This window comes from Palaemon carinicauda, chromosome 1 (genome assembly GCF_036898095.1).
Source record: "Palaemon carinicauda isolate YSFRI2023 chromosome 1, ASM3689809v2, whole genome shotgun sequence".
In the NCBI taxonomy this organism is placed as follows: Eukaryota; Metazoa; Arthropoda; class Malacostraca; order Decapoda; family Palaemonidae; genus Palaemon; species Palaemon carinicauda.
In genome coordinates, this window is record NC_090725.1 from 203,316,078 (window position 1) to 203,338,818 (window position 22,741).

At 43.6% G+C, this 22,741-nt stretch overlaps 1 protein-coding gene across 1 annotated transcript in view; it reads left to right on the forward strand.

Annotated features, from left to right (window-relative positions):
- The window catches only part of LOC137637807 (tRNA (34-2'-O)-methyltransferase regulator WDR6), a 408,022-nt gene that overhangs the window by 281,216 nt on the left and 104,065 nt on the right, over positions 1-22,741 (forward strand). The window contains exon 11 of the mRNA XM_068369918.1: positions 17,454-17,610. Within this exon, the coding sequence (XP_068226019.1) occupies positions 17,454-17,610 (157 nt within the window). The remainder of the gene's footprint in view (positions 1-17,453; positions 17,611-22,741) is intronic.

A 22,741-nucleotide genomic window follows, 5' to 3' on the forward strand; every position in this document is an offset into this window, starting at 1 on the left:
ACGGATCAACATGTCAGAGCTGACACTCTACTAGGCTTAGTACCCTCCAGGTTGGCAACTACTACTGAATGAAGAACAACAATGATGATATATCTAAAAATAAACATCAAATGTCTAAGTTAAGGAAAAGGCAACCTTTTGATAAACCACCAGGCATTCTTGACCTTTATATATAGCCTACCAATCACACCAAATGACCAATTGAAGAAAAAGAGAAATAGCAGACTGACAGAAAAGTGAGTTTGAGGGAACCATCAAGACAGTGGAAGGCCATGGTACTAAGGCTATCATAGACTTGAAAACATTGGTTTCATTTGGAAGTGTTTTCCAAGAATAGCAGTCTACCTTAGCAAAAGTCTCCCTTGAACCCTTACCATAAGAGGAGTAACCATTGCAGAGGTACAGAAGATACCTTCTTAAACAAGAATGAAAGATTTTGGAGGATTTGTGTTGTTGGCTATTTGACAAAAGAGTGAGAATGTGGAAGGAATATTTCATACTCTTCAGTATATTTTTAAGCCAAGGAAAAGGCCATACTCAAAGACTGATCCAATATCCAATTATCTGGGATGGGAAGTATCAGGTATCCACCCTGATACTTCCCTTCCCACTTAATCTTCTTTCCTAACTTGAGAATATCCAGAATATTTAGAGAGCTTCAAGACTTCAGTTGAAGTTAGTACTCAAGCTTATGAATCCCTCTTATCTGATGAGTGCACACCAGTGTATACTAATACTATCTGCTTGACCATACATAAATCTGGTTACTTCTCCTATGGTAAGATTAAAGAGAGACTTTGTTTTAATCTTCAACAGGAATTCCCCTTTGAACTCGTCCTTCTTCTAGACCTTCAACTTGACCTTAAAACTGGATATCTCTTGTCTTACCATCCTCAATAGCAATTCAGGAATCTTCTAATTGTTGAGTTGTACTTGAGTTATTTATTATACAACTAGTGTTCTTCATACAAAACTGTTAATCATAAGAGGACCATATGCTACTTATCCAATCCTCTGGTTTGCCACAGTGGATTGAGGGCATTTGCAATACCTCCATCTGGGAAGCCTGGTCAGAGGATAAGAGTGTTTACTATTTGCAACAGTAGATGCAGTTAAAAAGCTTATTATTTGTGGATAGGACTTTTTATGATACAGGTATATGGATTTGTATGAAAAAGAGATCCGTTTATTCCTAAATGAAAACACACCACCATCCTTTAATAGGCGCATGACTTTTTTAAAGCTGGAAAGGGCAGACAGTACTACATACTTCTCAGCATCATCATATGATTGTTTTAATCTTTTGCTTTTTCTTTCAGATTACAATAAATATAAGTGCTAACATATTATTATTATTATTGTTATTATTATTATTATTATTATTATTATTATTATTATTATTATTATTACTACTTGCTAAGCTATAACCCTAGTTGAAAAAGCAGGATGCTATAAGCCGAGGGGCTCCAACAGGGAAACTAGCTCAGTGAGGAAAGGAAACAAGGAAAAATAGAAATTTAAGAAGAGCAACAACATTAAAATAATTATTTCCTGTATCAACTATAAAAACTTTTAACAAACCAAGAAGAAGAGAAACAAGACAGAACAGCATGCCTGAGTGACCCTTAAGCAAGAGAACTCTAACCCAAGACAGTGGAAGACCATGGTACAGAGGCCATGGCACTACCTAAGACTAGAGAGCAATGGTTTGATTTTATAGTGTCCTACTCCCAGGAGAACTGCTGAGCATAGCTAAATAGTCTCGTCTACACTTAACAAGAGGAAAGTGGCCACTGAACAATTACAGTGGTGTAACACCTTGGGTCAAGAAGAATTGTTTGGTAATCTCAGTGGTGTCAGGCGTATGAGGACAGAGGAGAATGTGTAAAGAATAGGCCAGACTATTCACGGTGTGTGTAGACAAAGGGAAAATGAACCATAACCAGAGAGAAGGATCCAATGTAGTACTGTCTGGCCAGTCAAAAGACCCAATAACTCCTTAGTGGTAGTATCTCAATAGTGGTTGGTGCCCTGGCCAACCTACTACTTATGCAGTTGTGTTCAAAGATATCAGGGGAAGAAGTCAAGGATATGCAGTGATTCCTGATAACTTTAATTGTGATATTTTTTTCTGTGCTAACTGTCGGTATCCAACATGCTTGTTCCTGTCAGGCAGAATGTATGTTGCTATTCTATACCAAATACGTGGCCTAACAATGACAATTAATACATGAACTAAGGAGTTGGTTTTCCTTAGACTCCACTTGTCCTCCTTCAGAGAAGCAGTTTGCTGCCAACCCAGTGAGAAGGGAAGAGCACTGCAAATCTCCTTTACTTTAGTGTCTTCTCTACCCCGGAAAGGCACTAACTACACAGCACCTGGTTGTACTGTTGTGGCTCTTTCCCTCCGAGATTGATATCATTTGCCTGCACACCTACTGTAGAAGAACTTGAAACTCTTCCTTCTCCTCAGCCTCATCTTCATTGGGGTCTTAGCTGCAACTTCTAGGAGAACAACATGAAGTAAATCTAGGACTTCTTCAACGACATGTTGAAGACTTTGATGTCCAATCGATAGAAGTTTCATAAACGTGACTCTTACTGTTTCTCTATCATTTTGTATTGAATTGAATTCCCGCACTACCCTTTTTTCCCTTTGTTTGGCCATGCACCGACCTTTTTACCCCTTCTTTGTAGTGCCTGAACTATTCCATTCTAGAAAGAGATATCAGTATTCACTGCTTTTGCTTCATCCTTTCAATGTCTTCCTCCTATCCTGCTGCCGAGCTGCCCTGAAGAAATCTCCAAAAGTAAAGGAGTCTTCATATTCTTCCTAAGCGATGAGAAATCTCTATGTGCAAGGGTTCCACGAGTACGCACTCCACTCGCATGGTCTCCACATTAATGGGCTTAGATCATACTGCCTTTTATGTGATGACAATCTTCCACGCTCATAATCTTCACAAACTCGATCATCTACATAAACAATTTTCTACGAGCCTGTCATCCACACACAAGAAGATTGTACAGGCTTGATGGTCCATGCTCATGATATTCCATGGCCACGATATTTCACGCCCATGATATTCCACGCCTATGATATTCCATGCCCACAATATTCTATGCAAACGATAGTCAATGCACACAAGTTTCTTAAACACGATCATCTACGCTCTCAATCATTCATGAATATGATCATACAAACACATAATGATCACAAACACGCTCATCCACACATATGAGCTTCATGAACATTACTGTATCATCCATGGGCACGATCGTCCACAACCATGATCGCTCACACATAAAGGCGTTATGAACATGATCTGCCAATGCACATCAATCACAAACAAGGTCATCCACGCACACATCTTTACAAACATAACCATTCTTCGTCACAATTGTCCACGACCACAATCGTTCACACACAAACTTTATGATCACAATCAGTCATGTGCAGGATCAGCCACACATGTGATTACCACCAAGTGCGAAAGGTTCTTATGTTACACTACAGGTTACATACAAATACACCATCACCACTTGAGTGGTCTCAGTGTGACCAGCCTCTACATGATTGGTCCTCTCCTCTTGCTCAGGCAGGTAACAATGACTCCTCTGACAGATATTTCCCTGCAAATGGCAAAGATGATACTTAGAATGTACTACTTGGAGAACAATCTTAGTACTTTCTAAAGAGGTCATGTATCAAGAACTTTTCCTTTACCGAGACCATATTTCTGCATGCGATTCAGGTACAGTATTCAATTGGTTTGTCAAATGATCGTGATCAAACACCCTGTGCCTGTTCTTCATTGACTATCAGGTCAAAGACCCTCTGTCATCTGCCTCAATCCAGTTTTTCCCGTACTCAATACTAGTAGAAGAGGAACCTATGATCATTCTCATCACCTGTACAGTCTACGAGATCTTCCCTTCACGAGTGCCGAGTTTCCCCCACTCTCTTTCCCTTTGTCTTTTGTCTTTGTGGGAGTGATTCCGGAAAAATAATTCATCTCACGCTTGTTCTCAATGAACATCATTTCCCATGGGATTGACCTCTTGCAGTGATGAGGTTTCTTTCAATCGGGAATCACAGCGATTAGTTTTTTCTTTTTGTAATCATTACTTTCGAGTCAACAGGGAACTGGTATACCTTTTACTTATTCCTTCCCTGCACCGCCAGGCTAGAAATCTTTCAACGAGATCTCCTTACAGGCTGAAACTGTTCCGCAACCTAGATCTTCCTACTCTCAGAAACCGGTCCAGGATGGGGGATATTCTCTCGCCTTGACAGTCTCTCAGACACTCAAGGTCTTCCAACTCTTTCTTATGATAGTGATTAGAACAGGTGACCTCTGGTCCAATCTCAACCTTCATACAAGCATCAAGGTGCCACATCATGTTCTCCTCCTTTGATCAATCTCTCCCCGCTTATGGATGAGCAGGACGGTACATACCCAAAATATATTTCAGTACACAGTACAGGTGATCATGTTCCTACTACCAGTCTACTGTCTCCTATGACAGTTTCCGAAAGATGGCGAGTTCAAGGATTCTACACGTATCATCACAGAGACCACAGTCTTCAGCAAAGATCCTTTCCAACCTAGAACAGCCTTGTGATTTCCCTATTCTGATCGCAGACCAGCGTGCGAGTATCCTAAGAGGAGAAAGATTCTCCGAGGAAACGTTGAGAAGATGATGACATTGTAGATGACCAGGAAGACGAATCAATAGGAGTTACTAACATGTAACTCCTGCTGTTTCTGTCTCCTCTGGAGAAACATTGTGTTACTGAAAACATTTCAGCTCATATAAGGAATCCTAGTACGTTCTCCCCTAGTTAGCGAGTTACATTGATAAGTACAGGGAATGTGCCCATCCTCGAGTGAACATATTGTATTGGTATTTGGTATGAGTGCTCACACACCCGCTACCTGTGCTTGGATTCTCATGAGAACAAGTACACTCACTGCCAATAGGAATAACGAGCTCCCCTCTTCCTACTGCTTTGAACATTCTCTCTCTCTCTCTCTCTCTCTCTCTCTCTCTCTCTCTCTCTCTCTCTCTCTCTCTCTCTCTCTCTCTCTCTCTCTCTCTCTCTGGGAGTATAAAAAGGGGTGTGTGCTGAGAGCCTTTCTTTTTTGAGAAATAGTATCAGCACATGCTGCTAACACTATTCATGTACCATCTCGTTCCAGAATGGGTTTGTACCAAAAACTCGTCCCCGGGAAGTATTGGAATTTTCTGTTCCTGCCGTAACCCCAGAAAAAAACAGTGCCACACTTTTTTCCACATCATGTCAGAGTAGGTGGACCTTAGACTGAGCGATAGCAGCACCGTCAACAAAGAACTGATTGAAGATTCAGACACTGGCACATCATTCTCAGGCCTGGACTTTGCTGCCATAGAAGCCAGTTTGGAGCAGCCCAATCATCTGCCAATTGGACCTCTGATTGGGTGCACTTAGATACCTCAACCTAGAATTTAACACTCCTAATATGCAGAAGAATTATTCAGACTTGGTCTTCTCAGGCTTGAGGCAAGGACCCTCTTTACTCTGCAACCAGTTACCAGTGGACCTTTGAGTCCCAAAGAAGAGCACACGTGTACTCTTCCAGATGGTTCTCCAGATCTTTACAGCCAACTCTTCCTGTGGAAAAGTCGACTGAGACCTGGTAACCGACCTTCCCCTTCTCCAACTCTGTTTACTGTGAATCTGAGGGATACTTGCATTAAAGTACATGTCATCCGGTTCTACGGGAAGTATCCACTCTTTGTCCTCAGTGCTTTAGTTACCAATTCAAACCAGGAACTACAAATTTTAATGCCTCTGATCATTAGGCTAATCTTGTCTGGTTCTTGGTCTAACATGATTCTCCCCCTGGGATCTTCTCATCTATTGACTTGATTGTCTTATTCTGGTAAACAGTGCTTCAGGTTTCAAACAATTTGCTTTCCTTTGACCACAATCTGAGAGTAGTTTTCAATTGGTAAGCCCAATCTTATGGTTGCTGATTGACAAGATCCCCTCCAAGGGTGTTCCATTCAACTCCCCACCTCCAGGGCTCCTGTGTTTCATAGACATTTCCAAGGAAGGAAAGATTACACCTAAGGACCTGTTAACACCTTAGGGAAGTGGTGGTTAATGGAAGTAAAACACCTGCATATCAACCTACTGGAACTCCAAGCAACCCTTTCAGCTTGACAAGCTTCCCAATATAGTTTCATAGGACACCTGGTAGCATTGATGAAAGACAACTTAACATTGTTTCTTACGCCTACAATCAAACGAATATGGTTTCACAGACAATTTGCAATTGAACAAGCAGGTACAAACCAGGACAGCCAACAATATAATGGAGCTGTCAGCAAGGTCCATTCCAAACAAGGGGAAGGTCTCCAGGGGCTCAGAGTAAAACCATAGGGGCTCCCACATTCATGCATGACAGGAAGGATTCTTTCTCCTTGGGAATCACCATTAAATACCCATTCGCCAACTGGTTAATCTGGAACTTCCAGTATACTACTCTCCAGTTCTAGAACATATTCCAGGAATGTTGTCAGCATTCAGGTCTCCCTCTAACATAATGGCTTCTTCTGGATGCTTTAGCCCCTCTGCCCATCTACCTAGTTGACCGATTCTCAACAGTCTCTTAATAACATCAGGGAAATGATTCCCTGGTACCTCCAAAGTGCTAAATTCCAGTCGTCTTTTTTATTTGCTGATGCTCCTCTTTAAGGTACCAGGAGAACTGCCTATTTTTTGCTGTGGCATCATGGAAGAATTACTTCTCCAGTGTGGGTCTCTCTGCAAAGGTTTGTAGTTTGGCTATACAGGGTACGTCCTCCATCGGGGGAGCTCCTCTCAATCTCTCTGGTAAAAGGCTGTCACTCAGCTTTTAACCAGTTCTCAGACTAAAGAACTCTTACCTTTGCCTAGTCTCAGAAGTACTAGCTCAGAGCAGCCTTCCCCCTCCAGAAATTTGAGCCCTTTTTGGAATGTCATTCAAGTTTTCAGGTTCCTTGGGTGGATCCTGCATGAGCTTAGAACATCAGTTAGGAACTTATGCCAAATCTACTCATGAGCCTTGGCCTTGCTGTTGAGAATAGGCATACTGCTCGACATTTCGTATGTCAAAAGTCTTTCTCTAAAGGAGGAAGGTCTCCTCTATTTTGGTCCAGAGTTCATGTTCAAGCTCAGATTTTAGCAGTACACAACCCCAAAGTCATGTCATTCTCCATCTCTTCTTTATAAGTTGGTTTCAGGATGACTATGACTCCTTCCTCTGTCCTGTGAATAGGAAGACGGCATTACTAAGAGAACTCAGGTCCCTTTACGGAGCACAGAAGAGACTTCCTGTACCGGAAGGGCAAAATTATCCAAGAACATTGCTTCTTTTGACTCATACACCATTAGAAGTACAAATCCAATGAAAGGATAGAAGGAACCTTCCAGTTTGAATGCTCTAAGTCAAGGATATCGGATTGGCCCCAACCTTCAGGAAGAACCTGTCATTGGTGCTATTACTGAAGGAAGGAGTCTGGTACAACTGACCATCTTCGCTACCACTGCCTATGGGAGTTTACCCACAGGTGAGGATAAGTCTATCGTTGATCCTGCTGTAGCCACTCAAAAAATTGTATTGTATATCTGGCTCCTTTTGCAGGAAGAGAGACATCACATCTAAGTTTGTAGTTATGACATAAGCCTGAAAGGAGAGGTAGAATGCCTGGAATATGTCATATGTTGAACTGGACACTAGATGCAGGTAAGCTTCAGTGCCAAGAACTTTTCCCTGGTGATAAAGTTGATATCCTCCTAGGTGAGGGGGAGTATGAAAGTTTATATGCATACTCATTTCTCTTGATGTGCATACATTCAAACTACACATCCTTTTGGATATGTGTTCAACTGCCTACCAGTCTGGTGGTAGTGATGTACAGTATCCTAATTCTTGTGGCATTTTCATGCTCAGGTAGTTGGGAAGTTGGCAGGAGTACTTCCTTTTGCTCCTCCTCAGGACTGAAGTGCATTGGCATTTCTCAGATTAGTAACCAACCAGTTTGGTTATAAGGACTTTCTCCCTCCTAAAGAGAGTCCCCTATTAAAGGACAAAGGTTTGTATTCGTGTAGAAACAAATCTCAATTTTTAAAGTAACTTGTATTTTCCCCAACTATACAAGCCTGAGTTCTTTAACTTATATTGGTCGGCTCCCACCCCACAAGTCCTGGGTTAAAAGTCAAAGAGGGTTTCTACACCCACCAGCTGACTGGCAAATGTGTTTACCTCATTAAAAGTTTGAACCACTATTCCAGCTTCGTTGAAGTTATACTTCTATTAGAGGACGATGGTTTGTATAGTTAGGAAGAATATATATTAAATTAAAAAACGGATTTTGAGCGAAGCGAAAAATCTATTTTTGGGTGAGATGGCCATGTCGTCCTGATGGAAGGTTCCTTCAGTAGCTTCCTTTGGGTATATATGACTACCATAAATATTCCCAGAGAATTAAACTAAAGGTTTCACAGAATTCTAACTTCTGGTGCGAGTACCCTAAAGGTTTCCCTCTAGGATATCGTATATCAACAGGGGACGCATGCATTAACACGCCACATGGCTATTTGCACCCCACATAGCGTTTACGCTTCGAGGGGGAAAGGTGGCGAGGTAACTGAGGAGCCGTTCCAAAGTTACCCTTCTTTCGTTACTGTTACGGTACTCGCAACGTAAACAAACCGTCCGCCATACTGTGTGACGTCACGTCCGTCCTCATTCTGAAGTCCAGCTTCCAACCAGCCTCCGCGATACAGTATAGCAGGGAGGGGCCTGGCAGGCTGAACTGGAACAGTTGGGCGGGTCCATCAGGACGACATGGCCATCTCACCCAAAAATAGATTTTTCACTTCGCTCAAAATCCGTTTTTTGGGCTCAAGCCATGTCGTCCTGATGGAAGTGTACTAGAGAATTGATGTATCGTGGATTTTTTCCCATTTCAAGTGCCTTCTACTCCGACTAACATTCCTGCGATCTGGTGACCGAAGAGACCGTGACATCTCTGTTAAATGTCACTACCAGTGGCATTACAATGACTTGGCTTCCCGCCCCCCTGGCAGGGAAGTCCTAATTGGACAAGAGGAACATCTCGAAGTAACCTGACGAAGATAGACTCACCTGGATGAAGAGATCGTGCCGGTCTCGAAGACAGATCAGAAGGGTAAATATTTGTGTAGGAACAAATTTCATACCATTAGGTGAGTGTATATTAGGTAGTAAGTATATAAACTATAATAAACCCTGGAAATAGGATCAATAAAACAATAACAGCAATTTATTTTCATATGAAAGATAGGAGCGAAATCAGATGCATATGATAAATAAAATAAATATTTTATTTGAAAATTGCATGGAAATATGGAAAATTATGTACAATAATAATATTGGATAATAGACATAGATTTTCAGTAAGACGGTGATGTAGAATCTGAAAGAGAAATATTTTGCCTTTAATCACAAGTTCCCTGAGGAACGCCAGTCTTTTAAAATCATTATACACTTCATGTCCAAGAACATGTGGCACACGTGTAAGAATCTATGTCACTTTACCTTGATGAAGAACAGTCTATTAGTGACACTAAGTGTCCCTTAAAATCACTATGTCCCTTAAAATCACCTGTTTGAGTTAAAGTCCCGAAAAAACTCACTGTTCTACGCAGCACTAAACAGCCGGTTTCATCACGCTACCTGCTGCCACCACGAATCTCGTTACTTCGTTCACCTGCTTTGAATAGTGTTTGAAGAAAACTCTAGGTGACCTCCAGCCTGTGAAGGATCGGAGGCTTTCAAAATCCATTCCTTGGAAAAAGTTCAGGGAAGAGGCAACTTTCCTAGGATCATGACCTGCGGGTGTACTGTCAGGATCCGCTCTGTGAATAAAGTAGTTGATTTTCGCTCTTAGTTGTTTTAGTGACAGGTCACTACCCAAAGTTTCTCCTTTAAAGAGTTGTCCTCCGCCAAAGTCTGAAGTTCTTTGAAGATAGACCTTAAGACTCTCCACTGGGCATAGAGAGACATCTTCCCTCAGGGGGCAGATTCTCCAAGGGCCCCATCTTTTGATGGGAAGTTCATTTTTAGCGAGAAACGTGGGGTCAGGGAAGAGGGTAAGTTCCCCCGTGTCGGCGAACTGTATCTGGCCCTCTTCTCTTGATAATGCCACTATTTCACTGACTCGGGCTCCTGAGGCGAGAGCAAAAAGGAAGATCGCTTTTTGAGTCAAGTCTTTCAGAGGGCAAGATTCGTTGTCCAAGCTAGAGGCAAAATGTAGCACCTTATCCAGGGACCAGGTGATGGGTCTCGGTGGAGGTGCTGGACGGAGTCTAGCACATGCCTTCGGGAGTTTATTGAAGATTTTGCTGGATAAATCTATTTGGAAGGCATACAGAAGTGGTCTAGTCAAGGCCGATTTGCAGGTGGAAATCGTATTGGCTGCTAAGCCTTGTCCATGAAGGTGAATAAAGAAGGACATGCAAATATCTATGGAGATTTCTGTAGGGTTTTTTGCCTTGACGAAGGATACCCACTTCTTCCAGGATGATTCATATTGCCTTCTGGTAGACTTTGTTTTGTATTCCTCTAGGGAGTCCAAACTTTTCTTCGAGATCCCAAACCTTTTCTTCACGGCTAGGGAGAGAAAATCATGAGATGAAGGTCCTTGACTTTCTTTGATGAAGCGAAGACAGTCGACTTCTGCACATGTTGGGAGAGAACTGGGCCCGGCAGGGGGATGAGCTTGGGCTGTAGCTCCAGGACTAGGGGGAACCAGTTGCTCTGGGGCCACTTGGGAGCCACTAGGGCTGCTGTCCCTTTGAAGGTTCTCAGTTTGGAGATGACTTTCTGCAGAAGGTTTGGTGGAGGGAACAGGTAAATCTTGGACCATCTGTTCCAGTCCAGGGACATGGCGTCCACTGCTTCCGCTTTGGGGTCCTCGTAAGGGGCCACATATCGAGGAAGTTGCTTGTTGTCGCTCGTCGCGAAGAGGTCGATCTGTAGTTCTGGGACTTGACGAGAGATGAAGGAGAATGATCTTGCGTCTAGGGACCATTCCGACTCTATGGGGCTTATCCTTGATAGAGCGTCCGCCGTCACGTTGCGGAATCCTTGTAGGTGAACTGCAGATAGGTGCCACTTCTTCCTGTCCGCCAGGCGGAAGATGGGTAATAGCACCTGATTTATGTGGGGCGATCTCGAGCCTTGACGGTTGAGACATCTGACTACTACCGAGCTGTCCAGATTTAGACGGATGTGTATCGAGGGACGCGGGGATAATTTCTTCAGGGTGAGAAGAACCGCCATGGCCTCCAAGATGTTGATGTGAAACGTCTTGAATAGGGGAGACCATGTTCCTTGAACTTGCCGTTGATGGGAGTGACCCCCCCAACCCTCCAGAGAAGCGTCCGTATGAATGTTGAGCGATGGAGGCGGAGGTTGGAGAGGGATGGATCTTTTCAAGGTCCTTGCTTCTGACCACAGGCTTAGAAGGGAGCGAAGCCTGTTCGGTAAGGGTCTGTTGAGATCTCTTCGAGCGACGGATGCGTTTCGTCTCCAGACTCCTGAGGCATCCTTTAGCTGTGCTCGTAGCACTGGGTTTGTCACTGAGGCAAACTGTAGGGAGCCGAGAACTTGCTCCTGCTGTCGTCTTGAGATCCGTTTGGATTTGAGAAGTCTTCTGACAGACCCTGCTATTTCTTTCCTTTTCTTCAGTGGGATGGAAAGGCGGTGTGACTGAAGATCCCAATGGATTCCTAACCATTGGAACTTCTGAGCTGGAGCGAGGCGAAACTTCTTGGTGTTTAATTTGAAACCCAGATGTTCCAGGAACTGGGTCACTTTGTTGCAAGCTCTCAAACATTCTTCTGGCAATGTCGTCCAGACGAGCCAGTCGTTGAGGTAGGCCATCACTTGGACGCCCTGAAGGCGTAGCTGGTGGACGATTGTGTCTGCTAGCTTGGTGAAGATTCTCGGAGTCACGTTGAGCCCGAAGGGCATGGCTCTGAAGGCGTAGCTTCTTCGTTGGAGCCGGAATCCTAGGTAGGAGGAAGCGTGGTTCATTGGGATGTGCCAGTAGACATCCGCCAGGTCTATTGAGACCGTGTAGGCCTTGTGAGGCAGTAGGGCTCTTATCTGTTGAAGGGTCAGCATCTTGAATTCGTTGTTTGCAATGAACTTGTTGAGGGGGGACAAGTCGAGAATGACTCTGAGTTTGTCTGAGTCCTTCTTTGGAACACAAAATAGTCTTCCTTGGAACCTGGTGGACTTTACCCTCTTGATCACCTTCTTGCTCAAGAGTTCCAGGACATATTCTTCCAAGATGGGGGTTGAAGGTTGGAAGAATTGGTTGAAAGTTTGCAGTGGTTGCGTCCAGCTCCAACCTAGTCCCTTCTTGATGATGCTGTGTGCCCAAAGATCGAAGGTCCAACGGTACTGAAAGTGGCAGAGTCTTCCTCCCACCGGAAGCACTTCATTGCTTCTGGTTTCCCAAGGGTTTGCCACCTCGGGTGCTAGCTCCCCTTCCTGCTCTGCCCCTGGAGGGACGGCGAGAGGAATCTCTGCCGGAACCTCTACCTCTGGGACGAAAGGTAGTGGATGGTCGTTCATAGGCAGGGGTGAAGAACGGTGATTGGGACACCACCAGCTGGGGGACCAACTGAAAGGTCTGTTGTGGTTGTGGAAAATGGGGAGTAGCGTGAGCCGGAAACTGGCGTTTGGGTTGACGCTGCTGGGGTCGTGGTTTGGAGGATTTCCTCTTAGGTTAAGGGCCTTCTTCCTGAGAGGATTTCCTCTTGCGGGACATGCCCCATTTGTCGAGAAGGTTCTGATTCTCAGAGGTGGCCTTGTCCACGATCTCTTTCACCAGAGCTGTTGGGAAGAGATGCTTGCCCCAGATGTTGGAGGAGATTAGCTTCCGGGGTTCATGTTTCACTGCCGCGTTGGCAAACACAATTTCTCTGCAGGCTCTCTGGGCCTTGATGAAGCTGTACAAGTCCCTCATCACGGTCACTAGGTGGGTCTTCGCGAGAACCATATACAAATCTGGGACACTAACGTCCCCGGCCATGACCTCCAGCTGAATTTGGTGAGACAGAGAGGCGGCTAGTCTCTCCTTGGTCTCCTACTCCCGACGAAGAAGGTGGTCGTTCAGCTTTGGAAGATCCTCATTGAACTGATGGCCAGCCTCGTCAGGTTCCAGTTTCCCGACTGTAAAGGTGAACTGGATATCTTTCCAGAATCTGTCGTCGGGGGGAAGGGCGAGGGAGAGAGGCCTACACTCCTCCAAGGTAGGGCAGGGCTTTCCTTCCTCCACCGCCTTTCGCAGTAGGGGAGCAAGAAAGGACGGGTGCATCTTGCTCAATGCTGGCATTTTAGAGTTGGTAAAACCACGATTCTTGAGACACTCTGCCAGCATGGCTTGGGCTTTCGAGTGATCGAACACGATCACTTCTTTGGGTTCGGTCTCTTCTTTGGAGGCCGGTTCGGACCTGAGCCGGACGTAACAGTCCGGGTAAGCCTCAAAGTTGGGGAAGAACTCCATCTCTTCCAAGAGGATGGACCCAAGCCGATCGTTGATAAAGATTTTGCCAGTTGTAATTGGCATATGCTCGGCATACCTCCAGGGGTTAGACTCCAAGCAGGAGGGAAGATCCTTAACCGAAATCTTTTTCGGTTGCTTCAATTCCATAAAATGACGTTTGAGCTCCTCTGAATTCTGTCGGAGCCTTTCGTCCATCAGTGCCACCAGCACCTGGATGGCATCTCCAGTGGCTGGTAGCACGGGCAGCGAGGCGGCGGAGGTAGAGGGGACTGGCTCCTCGACCACAACGGGCGTTACTGGAGGTGTTTGGGTGACCTCGTTCTCCGAATCAGGGAACTCCACCTGATCCTCTTCATCCTCCAGATCCTCACCCATGAGGGTCCTCTCGGTGTTGTCGGAGACTTCCGACATCTTCTCCACTTCGTCGAGATGACACTTTCGGAGTGTAGCCGAAATGTCGGGTTCAACAGTAAGTTGGACGCAGGGGATCTGATCCTGGGGGATCACAGAGTCCGACATCGCTTTGGGGAAAAGCAAGGCCCTCATCTTCTCGTTAGGGAGATAAGGCCCGGTGGCGTTCTTCTGGAAACCGCGCACCCACTTGCGCAGTTTCTCTCGAGCATTGTCTCTGGCCTCCGCGGACGGAGGGTTGTCGAACGCCTCATCAAGGAGGCCTTTGCAGGTTGAGCAGGACTGTGGATCTCAATATTTAAGGTTGCCCTTTTTCGCTGCGCAGGGGGCGTAGAAGTCCGGGCGGCGAACTCCGCAGAAGGAGCTCTCACACTTCAGGTTTTCCTCCTGTAAAAGAAAGAGAACATTAGTACATGGAAAACAGAGTTATGGCTTACATTACTCTTAAAATTAAGATTCACTAATCTGTAGCATTGTGTTTTATGTGAGCTCAGGATAGGTGAGCTAGAATGGAAGTAGGAAGACACATACTTGTGAGTCCCGTCCAGCCAGTTACCGTGACCTTTTCTTTCGACAATTCCTTAGGACCTGAGGTTCTAGGGGAGGGAATGGTATCCCTATGGGGGAACCAAACTTAGGCTTCCTTATAAAGGAATTGTCTACAGAGTGGAGAGGGTCTGAAATCGTTCAGAACCTAGAGAAAAGAATGGGGAAAATAGGGTAAAACCCCCTTATATTTGGGTAGGTCCCAGCAAGAGACTGCACTGAGAAGCACAGAGTATGCTGGAAATATTGTACTGTACAACCGTACACCCCAGCCACTGTCTTTAAGGTATGAAATACCAAAGAAGAGCAGTCTGGCTGTACGGCTGTATAGGGCGACTGCCGGCACGGGGCCGGCAGCCGGGGGGAGGGGTGCTTGTCCATGGAAGCCGCAGGAGCGTCGCCGGCAAGCCGGCGGCCGGTCCAGCGGGGTGAATCCATCTAAGGCTACACACTGAGCAGCAGAGAGGTAGGAGACACCTATAAGGGCGTCCGCTGGCACGGCGGCAGGTTGCCGGCAGGGCAGTGGCCTCCGGCAGCCGGCAGGCTGTCGGCATTGGTGAACCTAGCTGGGTACATAAGATGGAGGGTTGTCTGAGATGTCGGCGGCAGCGGCGGCAAGGGGCGGCAGCCCCCGGCAGCCGGCAGGTTGTCGCCTTAGGTAATCCTCAGATAGGAACATCCTATGAAGTATGAAGGTCACATGGGGTGCCGGCGGCTAGCTCCGGCAGGCGGAGGCGGCAGTGGACCGGCACCATGATAGAAGAGAGAAAGATAAGGAGGGAGTGGGGAAGGGTAATGTCCGATACCCGACCGGCTTCCCTCCGGAAGGAATGCTCTCATGATAGGAGGGGATATGCCTATCACCCAGCGGCAGGGAGCCGGCAGACGGCTGGATGCCTATGGTAATCCAAGGGAGGATCAGAGGACACTCAAAAGGGGGGAGAGGGTGATCTTCCGCCGGCAGACCGGCTACCAACACTGCCCTATAGTTCGACTATGAGGGGGAAGTGTAGCAGAGCGGCCAGCCAAGCAGGAGAGCACAGCTTTACCTTCAACTCTCCCCAAGGGAGGAATTGTAGGACAGCGGACAGGGGTGTGAAGGCAAGCCAACACAAAGGGATAGAGTGGGGGTAGGGGTCTGAGGGAGCAGAAGGGGTCGCAACCCTAAAGTTCCCAAGGAATGGAGGAATCTGTTAGATTCTATACTACCCAGGTAGGAGAGAAACGCTCTCCAACCCTAGGGTAGGTTAGGTCAGAGTAGGAACAGCACTGGTGTACTGTCCTAAACTATAATAAAACAGAATCCCCCAAAGCCTAACCTAAACCAGGAGAGCTTCTCCTAGATTAGGGAGGGCTGGGAAGACATATCGCTAGGCCGCAGGAGGAAGGGACGTGTCCCAACCAAGAGCAGTCTAGGGGGAAGGGCAGGGCCCTTCCACCTTCAGTCTCAGTCAATACCTAAAGGGAAATGCGTTCCCTAAGGGTGCACTGGGATGAACGATAGGTACTCTGGGGTTCTGTCCGAGGTCCCCCCCATATACTATGGTAGGGAAAAGGGAAGAAGGATCTAGCCTAACCTACCCGAAAATTATTCCGGGTAAGAGGGCTAAGATATAGCAAGGCTACCCAGAGGGAGGTTACCCGAAGGTAACTGGGGAGATAAGAAAGCATACAAGGGCCCCAACATTGGGTTAGGGGATGTGACATGGATGGACCAGGCATGGTCCCTGTATGGTGCCTAGAAGGCGAAAGATATGTGCAACACTGAATCTTGTATATGTTTAAAAATGCCTATATCTTCATTAACATTAACACTAGGAACACTTATTATATCATGCAGAAGTAAACATGAACACTAGGCTGCGGCCTAGGCTAGGCTAAAAGTCTAGTATGGGGTCGGCTAACTAACAGCGCCGAAGAATACCATCGGCATAATATAACTAATTCCTAGCAATGAAGACTAAATAACTAATGATATTTAATTAGTTATAAGGCCGGGAAGGCTGTTCTGGCTAACTAAATAAAGCATGCAAGGCGAACAGCGGCGTCATAAAATGGCGCTTCCGGGCAAGGCACAGCTCCGCCACAAAACACAAGATTTTAGCCTAAAAAAATGTTACTTTATGGCCAGTGCTTATTTAAACAATACAAGAACCTGGTACTCAACTTTCCAGAAGAAAGCGAGGCAGAAGGTTGAGACATGGCGAAGGATGCACAAGATAAACGGTGATCACTGGGAAAAAACAAACCGATGTTGGAAGCTTCCAGACAAGGAATGAGGACGGACGTGACGTCACACAGTATGGCGGACGGTTTGTTTACGTTGCGAGTACCGTAACAGTAACGAAGGAAGGGTAACTTTGGAACGGCTCCTCAGTTACCTCGCCACCTTTCCCCCTCGAAGCGTAAACGCTATGTGGGGTGCAGATAGCCATGTGGCGTGTTAATGCATGCGTCCCCTGTTGATATACGATATCCTAGAGGGAAACCTTTAGGGTACTCGCACCAGAAGTTAGAATTCTGTGAAACCTTTAGTTTAATTCTCAGGGAATATTCATGGTAGTCATATATACCCAAAGGAAGCTACTGAAGGAACCTTCCATCAGGACGACATGGCTTGAGCCCAAAAATTTTGATTATTACATAATAAAAGGGCTTTATTACTCATAGCAGGAACAATTAGTCTAAACTTGTCATGTGCAAAGAAATTTTGTGGGACTTACTAGAGTCATTGCATTTTTTCCTCATTTATGCCAGCACTCTACAGAGAGTGGTTATATTCATATCCGTAAGATAGTTGAAAAGCAAGATCCAACTTTACTATAACGAAATTGTAGATTAGTTCAAAATCTTCTCTGGTTTTCAAAAATATTTAAATAGTAATTTCTTTTGTTCTTTTTCAGGTTCTTTGAATTTGATAATCAACTGGAGAGATTAATGTTTTTGGGCTCAGAAGCTTGGGATCATTGCTTGTTGAAGTTAGAAACATTACTTTTACTCAACTGTTGCATACTTGTTTCTGCAGCTACTGACGGCCTTTTGGTATTTTGGAATGTCCAGGTTTGTAAAGACTGCCATTTTATGATTTTTCCCCTGCAGCAGTGTAAGTGGTTTTAATGTTACAGCTGTAACATAAAAATTTTAAAAATTATAAAAATTAGATTAATAGTTGGTTCCTATTTAGTGCATTTGTAATAAATGAAATAGTTAATTATTACATGTTTAAAACACACATGACGTAATATGTCATTGTGGATGAAGATGCTAGCGTGAGATTTGCTGTAGTCAGATAAAATCATAAACAGGATGTATTTTGCATCCCTCGGCAATGTAACATTTTTCTGAAACATCAACACAAATGCATACCGTGTGAAAGATTGTGTCGTCACCGGATGCAGGTGTCTTCCGAGAGACGAATGTAAAGTTTACATATTGTGTTTAAATGCTGAGACAACTAAACATATGATATCTGTGATATCGATAATTTAGGCAGTTCATATCTATACTTCACCTGAATTAGTCATCCGACCAAACCAGCTACACTCCTGTGATGGAGATGTTTAACACTGTTGTTTTTAGAGAATAAACCATTTTTAAAGTTACCATGATGAACTTTATTTCAAGACTCAACATCTCAAACAACACATACTCAATGTGTGTTAATAACAGTATTATTATTATTATTACTATCCAAGCTACAACCCTAATTGGAAAAGCAAGATGCTATAAGCCCAGGGGCTCCAATAGGGAAAAATAGCCCAGTGAGGAAAGGAAATAAGGAAATAAATAACTGATGAGAACAAATTAACAATAAATCATTCTAAAAAAAGTAATGTCAAAAGAGATATATCATATATAAACTATTAACAACGTCAACAACAAATATGTCATATATAAACTATAAAAAGACTCATGTCCGCCTGGTCAACAAAAAAGCATTTGCTCCAACTTTGAACTTTTGAAGTTCTACTGATTCAACAACCCGATTAGGAAGATCATTCCACAACTTGGTAACAGCTGGAATAAAACTTCTAGAGTACTGCGTAGTATTGAGTCTTATGATGGAGAAGGCCTGGCTATTAGAATTAACTGCCTGCCTAGTATTACGAACAGGATAGAATTGTCCAGGGAGATCTGAATGTAAAGGATGGTCAGAGTTATGAAAAATCTTATGCAACATGCATAATGAACTAATTGATCGACGGTGCCAGAGATTAATATCTAGATCAGGAATAAGAAATTTAATAGACCGTAAGTTTCTGTCCAACAAATTAAGATGAGAATCAGCAGCTGAAGACCAGACAGGAGAACAATACTCAAAACAAGGTAGAATAAAAGAATTAAAACACTTCTTCAGAATAGATTGATCACCGAATATCTTAAAAGACTTTCTCAATAAGCCAATTTTTTGTGCAATTGAAGAAGACACAGACCTTATATGTTTCTCAAAAGTAAATTTGCTGTCAAGAATCACGCCTAAAATTTTGAAAGAGTCATACAAATTTAAAGAAACATTATCAATACTGAGATCCGGATGTTGAGGAGCCACCGTCCTTGACCTACTTACAATCATACTTTGAGTTTTGTTAGGATTCAACTTCATACCCCATAATTTGCACCATGCACTAATTTTAGCTAAATCTCTATTAAGGGATTCACCAACCCCAGATCTACATTCAGGGGATGGAATTGATGCAAAGAGAGTAGCATCATCTGCATATGCAACAAGCTTATTTTCTAGGCCAAACCACATGTCATGTGTATATAGTATGAAAAGTAATGGGCCAAGAACACTACCCTGTGGAACACCGGATATCACATTCCTATACTCACTATGGTGCCCATCAACAACAACTCTTTGAGATCTACTACTTAAAAAATCAATAATAATGCTAAGAAACGACCCACCCACTCCCAACTGTTTCAGTTTGAAAACAAGGGCCTCATGATTAACACGGTCAAAGGCAGCACTAAAATCAAGGCCAATCATACGAACTTCCCGACCACAATCAAGGGATTTCTGTACTGCATTGGAGATTGTAAGAAGGGCATCACATGCTCCAAGGTCTTTCCGAAAACCAAATTGCAAACTAGGGAATAGATGATTACCTTCAGCAAACCTATTAAGACGTTTTGCCAGAAGACGTTCAAAAACTTTAGATAATATGGGAGTTATGGAAATTGGGCGGTAATCAGTGGGACTTGAGCTACCACAAACACATTTACATAGAGGAGTAACATTACCAATTCTCCAACAAGTGCTAAAAGCTCCTCTTCTTGCTAACTTGCGTAAAATAACAGATAACTTTGGAGCTAAGAAATCTGCTGTCTATATAAAAAACAAAGGAAAAATACCATTAGGGTCTACACCTCCATAAGCATCAAGGTCCATCAACAGAGCTTTAATCTCACGAGATCGAAAAGCTAAACTAGTTATTTTAGCCTCAGGAAAACAGGAATGAGGAAGTTCAAGTTTTTCATTACTCTGTTTACTGTCAAAAACATCAGCCAAAAGGGTTGCCTTTTCCTTTGGACAGTGAGTGACTGAGCCATCTGGTTTAAGTAAAGGAGGAACTGTTGCATCTACACCAAAGAGTGCAGATTTAAGGGTAGACCACCATTTATGTTCCTGAGTTGTACCAGAGAGGGTTTCTTTTATGATTAAATTGTACTCCTTTTCAGTTGAGGCATAAACTCTCTGAGCAAAAGCTCGAAGCTGAGTATAGTTGTTCTAGGTCAAATCTGATTTGTTACCCTTCCAAAGGTGATAGGCCTCCTGCTTCTCCAAATAAGCACGTCTACAATCATCATTGAACCACGGTTTGTCCTTCATTCGGTACCTTAGCACACGAGAAGGGATACGCCTATCAATTATGTTGACTAGATTCTCATTCAAAGGGACAACAGGATCTACACTATTATATAATTGTGACCAATTCAAGCACAAAAGATCATGCAAAATCCCATTCCAGTCTGCTTGGGATTTCATATAAATTTTTCAAGAATATGATATATCAGGGACAGGCTGCTCAGTCTTCACTAATAATGAAATCAAGGCATGATCAGAAGTCCCGACTGGAGAACCAACCTTACTAGTTATAACGCCAGGGGAGTCAGTGTATACGAGGTCCAAGCAATTACCAGACCTGTGAGTAGCTTCATTTATGATTTGCTCACAGCCTGATTCCGAGGCAAAGTCTAAAGCTCTTAAGCCATGGCGATCGGTAGGAGAGATAGAACTCAACCACTCCCTATGGTGAGCATTAAAATCACCAACAAAGACAAACGAAGCCTTTCTATCATCTTCTTGTATCTTAGCCATAATGGTAAGAAGACAATCGAAGACAGAATCATCCATGTCTGGATTCCGGTAGATTGAACACAAATAAAAGTTGTTATGCCTGCCACAAACTTTTATTACCTGAATCTCATGACATCCACATTGATAGCAGAACTTATGAGAAGCAGGGTACTCGGTCCTAATATACACCGCCATTCCCCTGGCCCTAGGAATGAAATCACGTTTCAGCATTATTGGCTTCTTAAAACCAGTTATAAGGAGCTCAGATGAGTGCCTCATATTAGAAACCAAAGTTTCTGAGCACAAAAGAATATCATACTGTCTGGACGCAACTGTAAGGTCTCGGATATTTGCATGAAGACCACGAATATTGCAATACAGAAGACGACATTGACGAAATCTAGGATGTACTGGTCCCGGATTTCGCTCAATGTCTCCAGACAGCATAAGAATTAATAGAAATAAAAAAGAGACATCATACTTAAAAACTAGATTAACAAGAATTAAAACAAAAACAATACGTACAGAATAATAATAAAAGTGATTGATGATATCCATAGACTATAGTAAAAAGTCGGAAAAACTGGTCAACATGGAGGAGCCGATACACCATGCAAGGCTAAATACCCTCCAGGATAGCCACTTCAACTGAAGGGAGGACAGTAAGGATGGTTTTGAGAAGAAAAAATCAGAAAAAGGAAAAGACAACCTCTTGATAAACCACCAGGCATCCATGGCCCTTCTATTAAGCCTGCCCAACACACCATTTCAAAAAAACAAGAGGAAGAAAAAAAAATAAGATAGAATAGTGTGCCCGAGTGTACACTAATAAAGGGTGGCAGCCCTTAAACTCTAAGAATCAGAGAAAGATCTTCAAGAAATTAATAATAATACTCTAAGAATTAGAGGAAGATCTTCAAGAAATCAAAAATAAAGCTGTAAAAACCAGAGAAAGATATTCAAGAAATCAACGTTAATGAATCTAGAATTTCGACTAAGTAACATAGTCCATCGAAGTCTGCAACATTTGATGAGTGTTATACATACAAACTGATGAACTGGATCTTCAATCAACATCCTAGGAAACCCAAGGACTGACATTCAACGCTTACAAAACATATCCAGGAAGCACTACATTCAACGGAAACTCGGACGAAACATCGCTAACAAACATCAAGAGAGAGAGAGGATGTGACGACATCACACAGAACCATATATAAGCTAAGTACAATTTTCAAATTCATTTCAGTTTGGGCAGTGAAGTGTAGTTATCACGAGTCGTTAGTCGATTATTACTGGGGTGAGTGGTTTGCTAATCTTTTATTTTCCTTTCATTAAAGGAAACTGTGTTTAACTCCGAATTCTCATCTAGAATTTTTTCTCTCTTTGTGCTAATTCCGTTTTCTTTCAGAAATTTACGGGAAATATCTTTGTGTTCCGTTTTCTTTCAGAAATTCTCGGGAAATGTCTTGGGATTAGTAGCATTGTTTTGGGGAATTTTATTATAATCTTTGTCAGTGGGTACTTATGCGTTTACGCAGTGGACGTCTGTATTCATATAGATATTTTGATAGAATTGCAAGGGGTCGAAGAGATAGGAAAAGAAATACAGCAGTCATGACGCCCCCTGTGAGCCCCACCCCTGGACCTAGTGGCGTAGGACAGATTAATCCTCTCCCGATTGTGACGCTTGTAAATGCCAGGTCTGCAATCCTTCCTTTTCAGGGTCGGGTTAATGGGTTCTTGCCTCAAAATGTGGAGTCATGGATTTCATCCGTCGATGCCCATTTAAATGCCAAACAAATCGTAGACCCTTTTGTACAATTACAAGAAGCTAAAAGTTTTATAGATTTTTCTAAGGGGGATGCGAGTGCGTATTTAAGAGGTGTT